We start from the raw sequence: 13,286 nt of genomic DNA on the forward strand, positions 1-13,286 counted from the left end.
GTAGAACCCAGTGGGGGGTGCCAATGAGATCACCCGTTTAGCTGAACGAAAAGCAAAACTGAGAGAAGCAGCATTGCTCATGAGGCTGTTTGGTGTGACGCACACCCCAGCCCACCGGTGTTGGAGGAGGCACCTTCCGCGTGGGGTGTGCTGCAGTGAGGAGAGATCCCCGGGCTCCACCAGAGGCGTGTCCCCCACACCCTACTTCCCCACAGGCAGCAACACCCTGACCAGGAGATGGCCCCAGTGCTGTCCTGTCTGTGCTTTACCTCCGTGGAAGGGGTACCCCACTTTAGCCCCTTTGGGCCAACCTACCAGCACCACCACGCAACCTCCACTGAACAAAAACAAAAGGCAACAAAACAAAACCCACAGCACAAATGGAAAGGGAACGGCCAGGCACCAGCCCAAAGCTGCCGAGAAGGGAGCAAGCCACTCTGTGTCCCAGTGGTGCCACCCCCACTGCAAGGCACAAGTCCCAGCCTGCTACAGCTCCGACTGTGAGCGGGAGATGCGTGGGCCCTTGCGGATCTCCTTCCGCTTCTCTTCCTTCTTCCTCCTCTTCTCCTCATCCCGCAGCGCCTTCTGAAAGGTGTCAGCACTGGGGAAAAACTGGGGGTTGACAGAAAGGAGTCAGCATTGGGCAGCACCCACAGCCTCCCAGAGGCACAACCCCTCCAAAGCCAATGTACAAGCCTCGCAGTCCAGGGAGCTTTGAGCACAGATCAGCAAGTGACAAACAGAGTCTCAACTACGAGGCAGGTGGCCACAGAAGGGAAGAGAGGGCACCAGGTGCCCAAAGTAGAGCACAGACAGGGAATTCAGTGTTTGTGTTTCAGCCATGCTTAGTCAGTGACAGGGGCATTTGGCAACTTCCCACAAGCCAGCCATTCCATTCCCCAGCCAGCTGCCTGGAGCTGTGACACGGATGAGAAAGCCCATGAGACAATCTGGCAGCGTTGCCATCTTACCTCTGACTGGTCCGTTTTAAAGGGATTGCGGTAATCAGGCGATTTCTCACTGATTCCTAGCTCCTGAGCCATCTGCAGAGCAAAGGGGAGACCTCACTGGGGAGTGGTGCCTCCCACTCGCATCACCCAGCTGTGTGACCGGGGTCCCCTACTCTCCCACCAGTCCCATCTATGCTCTCTGCGCTTCCCCCATCCCTCAGCTCAAGGACAGCCCCCAGACATGGTGGGGGCAGTGCCCCTCCCTTCCTTTTACCCCCAAACCCTCAGCTCCCCCAGCCCAGCAGCAGAGGGTGGTCACGGCAGGGGGGACGAGGAGCCATACCAGCCGCAGGACCTGGGAGTGGGGTCCCTGCTCGAACACACCCGTCAGGTTGCAGAATCCGATGCCCCAGCGGATGAGGCTGTTCCAGTTGGAGTTGCGGTCGAAGTAGTGATGCACAATCTTGGGGAAGCGCAGGACCACGTCCCCGAAGAAGGCAGTGTTCTCCACCACGTGGGAGTATGCTGTGGGGACAGCCACCAGCTCCATCAGCACAGGCTGAGGGCAAACCAGTAGGCTCACCAGTATGAGCTGGTCAGAGAGGCAGCAATGGCATCCCCAACAGACAGGGAGCAGCCCAGGTCTGGTCTGGATACACAGGGGTTTTGCACCTACCCCAGCACTGATCCCAGGAAGAACGTCTGTGGTGCACCAGAACAGAAGAAAAAGGAGGAGGGTAAAAACCAGAGAGGACCTACCATCCTTTATCTTCTCATCCTGAGGGAAGGGCCCATCAGGAGGCACATCAGCAGCGATGAGCACAGCACGGGAGTCCTCCAGCACCTGCCAGAGTCCTTGATTAGTGTTTTGTCCTGCCAGTCCTGCCCTGCACCCTGGAGGTGCTGCCACAGCTGCCTCACTTTGAAACCCCATGGCATCCTCCCTTCAGGTCCTAAGGCTCACCTGCCACACACTCCACAGAAGCCCCCAACCCTTCCCATTTCTGCCCACCCCTGTGGGCTCAGAGTGCAGCCTGCACTGTGGCTTACTTTGAAGAGTCCCTTGAGCATGATGTCAATGATTTTGTACTGCTGGTTGATGTCATTGAGCTCAATCAAGTTCTTCAGAGCATTCATCTGGTCCTTGCGCTTCACCTCAAACAGCTTCTTATCTGCACCACTGTCAAGGGCACTGTCAACACTCTCCCACCACAATGCTGCTCTCCCTCCTCCAGCAGGCCCCTAGCACCATCCCAGCTCCACTATGAGGTGTTTGAGGGGCAGCACCTGAGCCAGGATGGAACACAGATTTCCAGTGAACCCCTTGCCCAAACACCTCAGCAGGGCCCTTAACAGTGCTAAGAGCTTGTGAGGAGCTCTCCACTTGCCAATCCATGCCCTGACTGATGGGATGGAGGAGGAACACAGAGGAAGAACATGAACTGCCACCTTCCCCATGGGTCTCCACATATTCATCTTTTCATGCTTTGCCTGTTCACCAGGGGATGCTGCTGTGTGCTAAGAAGGGCTTGCATTAGCCCATCATCTCCTCATGAGCAAAAAGTGCCTGTGGCACAGAGGAGACCAAGTGCCACAAGCCCAGGAGTCCTCTTCCACCATCCCAGTTGGTGATCCCAAAGCACTGAGAAGTGCAGGCGTGCTCTGCCTCCTGGCTGGCCATGCCACTTCCAAGAGCAGACTGGGAAATGTGCTCAGCGCTCAGCACAATGGAGCAGAAAGAACACCAGGCATCACTGCCATTTCTGCTCCTGCACCAAGCCAGGCACTTGGTTAGCAAACCCAGGAGCTTGGCACAAGCCCATCTACAGAAGGACAAAGCAGCAACTTCCCAGTGCTTCTGGATCCTCTCTTTTCCACTTCCTTGTGCCCCTTTCCACGGTCTCTGACCCCTTCCCTGTGCATGTGCTCCCTCCAGCCTCCATAGCCATTAGTGCACATGTGGTCATGAGGGGCAGGCTGCAGAGGATACAGATTTCCAAGCCAGAGTCTACTCTCTGTTTCTCCAGGTCTGTGAAGCTGCCCTGGGACAGCAGCAAGGCCAGCAGAAAGGGACAGATGATGAGAAAATCCATGTTGGCCACTGCAGCCTGGAAGAGAAAAGACCAACAAAACCAATGATCATTGAGGAGACTTACCAAAAGGAGAAGTCACACAAGCCACTTGGGACCAGTGGCACAATGCCCTTGGCACCAGGCACCAGGGTCCTTGCCCATCTCTCCCTTGTCCCCATGAGGGGTCTGAGGGATACAGTGGCCAGAGCAGAGGCACATGGTGATGCTGCAGCCAGCCTGCTGCAAGTGAAGCCCTGGTCTCCCTCTTCTCTTTACCTGCCTGCACTGCCAGCCCCAGGCATCTGACCCAGCACTGACCCAACAGAAAATTTAAGTCCTACCCCTTCTTCCAAAAATAACAGCTAGGTTTTTGCTGGGTTTGTGAGGCAGAGCAGCCCAACAGCCACAACAGCAGGTCTGGAAGAAAGAGCGGGATCACTGAGGGGTTGAAGTCCATCTCTCCTTCAAGTACCAGTGCAACCAGCTCAGCGACCTCCCCTCACCACTTGGGGTATTGGTACCTGGACCCTTTCCCTCACTACAAGCTGGGTGCCACCACACCAAAAAACCACAGTTGGGTTACCTGGTGGTAGCTTCCCTCTCCCTCCAAACAAGTCTCTTCCCAGACAGTGTCTGAGGCTTTGCAGGGATGCTCTTGGGCAGAGCTGCTCCTGACCACAAATGTCCCTCAGACAACGTCAATGGCTGGAGGAAAAGGTCCTTGAAAATGAGGATCCTCTTGGGCAGTCCATACCTGGAAAAGTCTATACCTGGAGCTGTTGCTTAGTCTATACTGAGCAACAGCTCAGTCCCCAGGCAGCAGAACTCAGGGTGGTCTGTCCTTAGGCACAAGGTTTCCGTGGAGCTGAGCACAGGCAATTACAGAAGCAACAGCTCCTTCAGAGGCATCATCTGAGCCACCTCTGCTCCCGATGGAAAGGCAGATGTCTAAAGCCACCAGAGCTGACCTCACCCTATAACCCACTGCCCTCTTGAGTCCAAGTTTGCCTGCCCAGCTAAACTTGTCTCTGTAATTCCCTAACACTGAAACAAAACCAAATCCCTTCTTGCTCTTTTCTTGTTGCTTTTCTTTTTTTAAACAAATACAATTTCTTCAACTCCAAGCCCATGAAAGAGGCAAAGCAGGCAGCACCAGCAGTTCTCCCAGCCCTGCAAGGATCAGCAGCAGGTCCCACCATGTACCTCCTGCTGAGGCCAAGCCAAGCATCTTCACACCCCTGGCAAAGGCAGGGGAGCAGTGTCAGACAAACATGAGAAACCCATATTCTGCTGTTGTGCTTTGTAAAAGGCTGCACCCCTGGAAAGGAACAGACCAGAGTAAATACAACCAGCATTATTGAAGAAGACGTGGCTGCCCCTCGTGTGGGCTCAGCAATGTGCCCCATATTTCTGACATGGTGTAGAGCCAGGACAGCAGCACAAATCCTCATGCCAGGTTTGGGATCTGTCCCCTCTTCCCACTGTGGTGTGAGGCTTAAGCCATATTCCAGCCATCCTGAATGCCACAAAGCACACCAACAAGCCAAGGCTGTAAGGAAAATTCTCCAGCCCAGGTAAACAGATGTTCTGTTGGACCTAACAGCCTGGTCTGCTTCCAAGAGACTGCTTCACCCTGCCAAAAACAATGACCCAGGACCCAGGGCCTGGCTCAGTGAGGTGGCACAGGTCTCTCCTCTGCAGAGCCCCACAGGTGCTCAACACCTCCCAAGGTCTCAGGGAGGAGGAAGTGCAGCAATGCAAAAGCACAAAGAGTGACTGCCCTGGGACCAAGCTCCTGTTTGCCCCTTGGATGATACATACCAACATAAAGATTAGGCTGGCAATTTGCCATGCTCATGGAGAACTGGAAAGAGAAACTGGAGGTAGCCAGTGGCCTCCAGACTAGGCTGGAAGACAAAGAGCAGAAATGCTGCCCACAACAGCTCTGCCATGCTGCCTGTGGCAGCCCCAGCATGCCTGCTTAGGATAGGGGCTGCAGTATCCCCCATTTCCATCACTGGAGTTGGGTGGCTGGAGGATATTCCACAGGTGCAACAAAGGGGAAGACGAGCTGCAAAAAAACCTGTTCCAGGCAGAGCAGAGCAAAGCACAGCTCTCAGCTGAAGCAGCTGCTGACCAGCCAGCTGCTGCAGCACAAGGGCCACCAGCCTGCCTGGCTGCTCACAACAGTAATGGGCTTCTTCAGAGACACAACAGCAGATGCTGGGGTAGGGATGGTCAATGTTTGCAATTCAAATGTATTCAGATCCTCCTACACCAGCCCTAAAGATTGTCCCATGGGACAAGGTCAGGAGTAGAGGACTGGAGAACCACTCCATACTGGAAGCCCATCACTTTTTCATCTGGTCTGCTGGCACTCATTCTCACATCAGAGCTATTTATTTGCCATTGTCCATCAGGGCTGAAACACACTGGGGAAAATGAAGCAGGCCCAGTTGTTTCTCTCACCCACAGGGAACTTGGGGCTGCTGATGCCATGTGGGACCACCCCAGATTAATTTCCTTCCACTGCTCTGGCAATTTCACCCCATTTTAACAGCAGAGGACATTCCTTCCTCTCCAGGCCACACTATGTAACGGCAGAGATGCCAAAGCTCCTTGCAGATGTTCCTCCATGCTTTCCCCACAAACTCTCTCTCTCATGTCTTCACACCCGCTGAGGGATGAGATGAAACACAAACACCGCAGAGCTGCTCCTCTCTTTCCTCCCTGCTCCTCCCTGAATTGATTTCTGCTAGAGACAGCTCTGCCTGATGCTCCCAGAGCAGTCCAGGGAGCCAGGGCCTGGCCTGATGCTACAGATGGAAAGGAGTTTCCGCCAACATTGCCTTGCAGCCCTGGCCAGCTGGCTGTTTCAGCAGCAAGCCCACCAGTCTGTCTCACTGTCTACCAACCTCTTAATTTAGATGTGTTTTCCCAAAGACATGACAACAGATGCCATGTAATAGATGGTTAGTACTTCCCATTAAAATGTTTTCAATTACTTTATAAATTTTCCTGCAGGAGCCCCATCTGAAGCAAGCATCCCTGAGATTTATTCACTTAATGAGCTTGCAAGGCAGAGCCATGCTGCAATGCTTAGGTTCCCTGGAGAAACTTTTGCATGACCCCCCCACCTCCCCTCTGCAGGCACTGAAATGTAGGGGGAAGAGCACCATCCTTCACCAGGAGCACGCTGTGGCAAAACAAGGGATGAAAACTCCTAGCCCTGTGAACCCAATCCCGAGGCACTCCTCCAACAACCAGATGAGGATTTATCTTTTGTTACAAGTGAACCAAAAGCTTCAGAAGTGAAACACCTCTGCTCAGACTCCTCTAGGAGGACATATCTATATGGGGCTTACAGGACCAGCTGCTTCAGTTGAAACAGTACTGGCCATTTACACCTGCTCGTCTCCAAAGTCTCCCAGCCACCCAGCCCAGAAGCTCGCGTACCGCACGGTTTGGCAGCCCCGATTCCCTGCTGTGATTTCCAGCAGGAATGGGTCGGTTCCAGCCCACCCTCGCGCCGGAGGGGTTCAAGAAGCCCCCTGAGGGGCTCGGGCGGCCGCTGGCACAGGAGATGCGGATTGCCCCGCAAGCTTCGCTGAAAGTAAAGGCAATCACACGGGGACGGTGGAAAGGGGACTAGCCGAACCGACCCGGCCGCGCTGCGGGAAAGCCACCCGGAGCTGTGTCAAGGGGACGCAGCAGGCGGCACCCGGGAGGACGCGAACCCTCGCGGGGGACGGCAGCTCCCGGGAGCCGCGGGGCGAGCGGGCGGCGATGGCAGGCAGAGCCCGTCCGGCACAGTCCCTTAACCCAGGCTCCCGAGAGGTGTCCCGGGGCCGCACTGCCCGCCCCGCTCATCGGCCACCCCGCTGCCCGGGAGGACGGGCCCGTGCCGGGTCTCGCTCGGGGCGCTCCGGCCACCTCCGCCCCGTCCCCCGGAGCGGCCCCAGGGCTGCTCCCGCCATTCCCTCCTGCCCCGCTGGGCCTCCCAGCTGATGGCTCCGGGGGGCGCGGCCGGTCCCCACCTGCGGGCCGGGTGCCGGCTGCCGGCTGCCGGGTGCGGGTGCCGAGGCCGACGCTCACGCCCGCCGCGCTGCCATGCTGCCGCTGCTGCCGCTGCCACCGCCGCTCCGCCCCGCCGTGTCACTTCCTGAGCCCCCGCCCCGCCCCGCCACCGGCACCGACCACGCACCGGCGGGCACTTGGAGGGTCTGGCGGCAACGGGACAGCGGGAATGGGGCTGCAGTCGCAGGGGTCACTCGTGACCTGGAAGAAGTCTCCTCATCCCTATGGGACACGTATCTGCTTCCCCCGGGATCCTGGCTGAGCCCCCACCGCCCCTTCCAGTCCAGAGCAAAGGGACCATCCCGCAGCCCTATAAGCCACGATGAGTGAGCAGAGTACCTCTTCCACAACGCCCCTGTACGACATCATTTCCCCAGGCAGGACTGTATTTTGATACATGAAGGGCATCAACCAAGCCTTATCCCGCACAGAAGGGGAAACTGAGCCGTTTCAGTAACAGAACTTTTTAATTTCAACAAACCTTTTTCTAAAAATGAGTAACAAGTAACTTCCTTTGTCCTTCTTCTCCCTACTACTCACTGGGAAGGAATGACAGGATGGGGTCTCCTCCTAGATTCTTGATTTGTTCCTCTGCTCTGTGCACTGTATCTTCTCATTTCAATCTCCAATGTGTGAGAGAGACACTGCCACGTTTCCCAGACATCTGTCATTGACAGCATGAGTGGAAACCAAAAGAAAGGCATACATGCTATGGGAATTCCCACATTTGACATATCACTGACAGGAGGTTTTCATTACTAAACCAACCCTCCCATGGAACCTCACTGCCAACATACGCGAGAAACATCAGTGTAGGTAAACCTGAAGAAAAGTCAAAGCTCCATTTTGACCAGAGGATTTTGTCTTTCGTGTCCGTAACAATCTTATTCACATAGCCCCCTGCTTCACTTCAAACGCATCTAAGATCCTTCCTTCCTAACCACCAAGATTTGAAGGTTTCTTAATACATAAAAAAGTCAGAAATGAAAAGTAACTTCAGCAATGTAACAAAACCTCCCATCCAAATTCCTTCATCCCTGTACAGAGAAGCAAAATGGAGAAATGGAGTGGAGAGGTACTTTGTGGGGCCCAGTGGCCTCCACCAGGACAACTTGCCCTCTGATTGTTCCACAACAGAGCAGTAACATCACATTGGGGGTAAGCATGAGGACAAGCTACTCCTGACAGGACAAACACCTCACCCACCACGTACCCTACCCATGGCTGATGACAGTGCCCCACAGTGAAGGAAGTCCCCACACCCACAGGAAATCACTGCCACGTCCACTTCCATCACTGCTACACATCTGAGGCAATGCAGCACGATGAAAACAGGAAGGCAGAAAAAGTTTGAGAAACAAACAAATACTGTGTCAGGTTCCCTCTTTCTCCACAAGGCATCTGGGAGTGGCCTCTGCCTCTATCTCCAGGGAAGAGGATTTAGTTCACAGTGGCAGACTAAGCCTAAACAGAATAAAATCTGCTAATTCCACTCAGTGGTTCCCAAATGCTCTCTGCGTTTTGGAAGTGCCTGAGTCATATCTGGGTTTCCACTACTTCATGGGCATCCTGGCACTAGATGGCATGCAAACAGAGATTAACTCATTGCTCATCCTCCAGGGAAATCAATACAGGGATTGTTACTGCTTTGAAGCCAGAGACTCCCAAGCCTGTCCCTCTTTCATCAGATCACCTCTGCTTTATAGATGAATACAAGCCCAGCACACAGAGCCTTCTTTAATCCCAATTGTCCACTCATTTCTGAAATGTCTTCTCAGATTAGGACATGATGAAGTCTTTCATCCCACAGTTAGCCAACTGTAGAAACCACTCAGGGTTTTTCAATTTTGTTTGCCTTCAGCTGCAACAAGAGAAGGAGCAGCAAATTAAGTATCTTTTCTACCTCTGTTACACCTGCCACACACATTAGTACCAAAGGATACACAATGTCCTGATGCTTTACACACACGGTCCTCTGTCCCAAGAGACGATCCAGCAAGGTCTGAATGACCTCTGACTGTTCTGGCTCCACCTGGTAATGACTATTCTGAATCTGAGGGGTCAGAAAAAAAGAATGATTTCCAGACCAACATAAAACTGTTGGGCTTGTTCCTTCATACTCCCTCCCTCATCTCCACACAGACCAGTGAGATCTTCAAAGGCCAAAGCAAACACCTAGGGACTCCATTCTCATTTTCCTAAGCAGTCACTGCTCTCTTACCTGAGAAAGGAAGAGGTGAAGAGCATGAGACGTGGCCTCAGGCAGCTCTGCTATGTTGGCTTCTGCTGCCTCCTGAATAATCTGGCTAATTTCTTTTTGAGAAATAATATTGCTGCTCTGATATCTCACAAACTTGAACAAAGGAAAAAATAGAGACATTAAATAGTGGAAGACCCACAGAGTGCAACAGTGACTCATCACTTGCAAAGACCTCTTCTGTGCACCATTACTGCAGCACCTTAACCACAGGCCTGATTTTTATACCACTTCTAATGGAACCAGTGCAAATATCTATGTTGATGGGGCTCTGATTTATAGCCAGACTTATTTTGGTTTAAGCTGGGAAGGAACTAAAATAAATGAGGTAACCTTTTAAAACTGAAATAAGAACAGCAAATACTCAGAGACCCAATTTATATTTGGAGGGGGAAGGTTCACTTTAATAACCCCTTCCTCTCATTTACTGCCATGAGGGGTTTATCTTCAGTATTTCTGCTGGGTAGGATCACATTCCTCCTCTAGCCCACAGACCCCACATACAGCAGGGTAGAATATGGCACTAACTCCCTGCCCTGAAAAGTCAGGTCTGTAAGGCTGAGACGGGAGACAAGCTGCAATGCCAAGCAGCCACCTTGCTCCCTGACTGGTAACAGCAGTTGCGTGTTCTCTGCAAGTTTCTCCTCTCCTCCCCAGGGATACCAGATGATATAAATAAATGTTACCAACACCAGAAGAACGGGAGGTGCTCACTAACAGCAGTCAGTTTCTGCAGGGTGTGGAAGTTCACTTGAAAGTATCATTATTAATAGAGGGCAGGAATGCAGTCCCGGGCAAAGCCACAGCAGTATCAGAGACTGTGTTGCATAGCAAGTTAACTACCAATGACCAGCCTAGGTGCATTGTGCCAACATACTGGGAAAGATGGGGAACAGTCCACCCTTCTGCTGCTCACCAAAGTCATCAGCCTGAGAACTTCTGGCTGCAGAAAGGACTTCTGGCCCCCACTGAGTAGTGTGAAGAGGAGGAATCGGTGCCATGGCTGCGAAGCAACGTGCAGAGCTGGGAGAGAAGGAGAAGCCACTCAAAGACAGCAGTAAAACTGCTAAAGTGACAGGCTGAACCCAGCTAAGGACAGCCTTCAATACTGAGCCCAAGTTTTCTCTCCTAGAACCCATGCTGTGAAACACTAAAGGGTTATTTTTCACTGCTCTTACTTGCTTTTTAATCGGTCACTCTCTGGGCAAGAGTTCAGTCAAGAGGACAAAAGCTTAATAGCTTTTCAAAGCAGAAAACACATATTGTCCATCTTTGTGCTGGTACAGGAAGAAAAACCTTCTCCTGGGGTGTATGTCATAAAACAGAGAGAGAATATCTTTAGCCTGGGGTTTTAAAAATAATACCCTCCAGTTTCAATATGAGGACAACTCTCCTGACCTCAGTTTTTATTTAGCTGCAGAATACCCTTTGGGTAATGAAGAAAGCCCTATAACAGAAGCTGGACAAACTGAGGCTGGATCTATATCAGACAGTGGACTATGGGGATCAGCCAGGCTGATGGTGGCAATGCAGTCAGTAGAGAAAATGCTCTCACTAAAGAACAAACATGATAACATAACATGTATTAGGTAAGGCCATAAGTCTATGATGGCATGAAGTCTTTCACTGAATGCTGAAATTAAAATGTTATTACGTTGCATTTAGTACAGGTTAGGAGCATGGGATGGACAAATAAATCAACTGATAAAACTTTTTATACTATAGCAACTCACCAGAGTGTAGAAAAGGTCTCTTTTCCACTGGCAGTCACATAACCTCCCTACTGCCACTACAAGAATATTTTCCATAGGAAAACAACACTGAAAAATAATGTCAAATATTTTGGGGACATCTTTCATCTGGGGTAAATGAGAAAGTACCAGCACTGTGCATGAGCCTGCTCTGCACATTTGGAAATATCTCTGGACCAAAAGAGGGTTTTAGAAAGCCTCAAGTGAGTCAACTCCTAGAGGCAGAGTCCAATGTTCTTGCATCTTTCAGCCAAATAAAGCTTGACCCTCATGCTGCTTGAAATAAGGAGACTTGTTATTGTTGTTCTGAATTTCAGCACCACAGCAGCCAAAGTGACAGGTTCAGCTGTTGCTGCAGCAGCATTTCATTAGTTTAATCCCAAATTAGCGAAGCCTCCCCATAACATTTTTTGTTTTTTAATTCAGCCTTTTAATTGCCTTTCTTCCGGGGAATGACTGGCTGTCATTCATCTGCAGTATTACATCTTTATCCAACCACTTCCTCTCTCCCACCAGTGCCCCTTTCGCCTGGTGTTCATTCACTCCATTCCCTCCTCCATTGGTGTTTAACCAAACGAAGTAAACAGGTCAGGGTACAGAGAAATTTCTGGTTTAAGAACAGAGCCAGCACCTGAACTTCACAGCAGGAGGCTGACAATAGCAGAAGGGTCTATTTTTCCCCCCCAAAAATATACATGGTACAAATGTACAATGCAGTGATATTATGTTATACTGAAAACATGGTGCACATTAGGTCTGACATGCACTCTGGAAACCAAGGTCAGAATTCACCCCTGGAAATCCAGAATTTCCATCTTCCATTCCCTAAGGCTGCCTAATATCCTGTTTTTCCTTCCCTTCCTTCAGGGCCAAACCATGACCAACACTGTTCTTTTGTAGGATACACCATGTTCAGATCCTCCCTCCCTCCCTCCCTCCCATATGTTTATGGTCTAAAGGTTTGATACAATTGGCCTGAAGGTCAAAGACTATTCCTATACTCCTTCCATTCCCAAACCTTTCCCTCTTACAGGGTTGGAGAACTACTTTTTGCCTTCTGGAAAGCATCTTGGTGTCCAGAGCCAAAGTTCATGCAGGGGAGCCAGGCACTGTGATCTCATCCCACAAAGCACAATATTAACTTTAGGCACACAAATAATTTTTCTTATTTGGCATAAACTCATCACACATTTTCTCCAGAGTGCTACTGGATAAAGAACAAAGAGCTCAAAATCACTGCAGGAGGGGAACCAGGAGAAGAAAGAACATGAAGACTTTACCAACATCCTGGTTCTTCACATACAGGTATTCCACTAAGGTTTCTAGGCAGGCAACCACCGCCTGAGAGAGCAGCAAGTCTTTCTGGAATACCAAGAGAAAGAAAAAAAAACAAAAAAAAAAAAACAAAAAAACAAAAAAAACCAGTCAACAGCTATTGCAAGAGGAAAATTCATAAAGTGCCAGGATCAGAAGAGTATGCAGCACAGGAAAATAACACCTTTCATCTCCTTCAAGGAATGCAATGTGCTGCAAATTATCTGTCACATCAAGGAGCCAGACAGAGCTACAACTACTTATTTTGAGACTAAAAATAATAAGTAACAGCCTCCAAAGAAAAAGATAGGAGCCCAACACAGCTTAAGTGTTAAATGGAAACTGATGTACTACCCCTGGAGCCCAGCATCACTTGAGCAAGTTAAATGTATGCTGATGCACTCACTAGCCCCAGAAGCACCTTGTCAGGGGCATGGGGAATGGACTGGGATTTGTTATACATTTCCCACATCTGTCCCTATGGATGTGGCATCCCTGCAGAGAAAGAGATGGGAAGACAGAAATTGTCATTAGTACACAGAATTTCAGCTACCCAGTTGAGCAGCAGGGAGTACTGCATAGCTTGATTTACCTTCTCTCTCACTGCACTGTGCTGCAGCAAGAGCATTTTCCCTCCTCCTCATCACATATCTGTAAGAGGTTGAAAATGCAGACAGAAGAAAAAACAAGCAGGCAGCCCCATTGATTCTGCAGCAGGGTGGTTTCTCCTCAGGTTACTGTTCCTGCTTGAAGCCCAACACTACTGTTGTTCCAAAAATCATATTTTACATACCTGCAAGTGGACATGCACCAGAAGGTTCTGCAGACTGACAACAAGTAAGAAGACCTGATGCATGGCAAGGGG

The 13,286-nt window shown here is 50.9% G+C and overlaps 1 protein-coding gene across 2 annotated transcripts; it reads right to left on the minus strand.

The window, feature by feature from the left end:
• Nucleotides 1-383: 383 nt before the first annotated feature.
• Nucleotides 384-12,408, minus strand: CCDC134 (coiled-coil domain containing 134). 2 transcript variants are annotated; one of them, XM_054280086.1, is made up of 7 exons: nt 12,388-12,408; nt 2,941-3,058; nt 2,001-2,122; nt 1,710-1,794; nt 1,294-1,475; nt 972-1,043; nt 384-612 (listed from the first exon to the last, which is right to left on the minus strand). In XM_054280086.1, the coding sequence occupies exons 1-7, from the start codon at nt 12,391-12,393 to the stop codon at nt 487-489; spliced, it is 711 nt and encodes a 236-aa protein (XP_054136061.1). In that variant the 5' UTR covers nt 12,394-12,408; the 3' UTR covers nt 384-486. The 2 variants fall into 2 exon arrangements, with proteins under 2 accessions (XP_054136061.1, XP_054136069.1); XM_054280094.1 differs by lacking the exon at nt 12,388-12,408 and adding an exon at nt 7,060-7,148.
• Between the last annotated feature and the right edge of the window lie 878 nt (nt 12,409-13,286).

Source organism: Melozone crissalis, unplaced genomic scaffold (genome assembly GCF_028551555.1).
Source record: "Melozone crissalis strain CALT ecotype California unplaced genomic scaffold, PUWL_Pcris_2 ptg000004l_1, whole genome shotgun sequence".
NCBI classification, from domain to species: Eukaryota; Metazoa; Chordata; class Aves; order Passeriformes; family Passerellidae; genus Melozone; species Melozone crissalis.

Coding starts and splice junctions, on each gene's coding strand:
- CCDC134 (XM_054280086.1), bottom strand. Junction 1,476..1,709: donor GGATGAGAAGATAAAGGATG/GTAGGTCCTCTC, acceptor CTGTCCCCACAG/CATACTCCCACGTGGTGGAG. Junction 613..971: donor TTAAAACGGACCAGTCAGAG/GTAAGATGGCAA, acceptor GTCAACCCCCAG/TTTTTCCCCAGTGCTGACAC.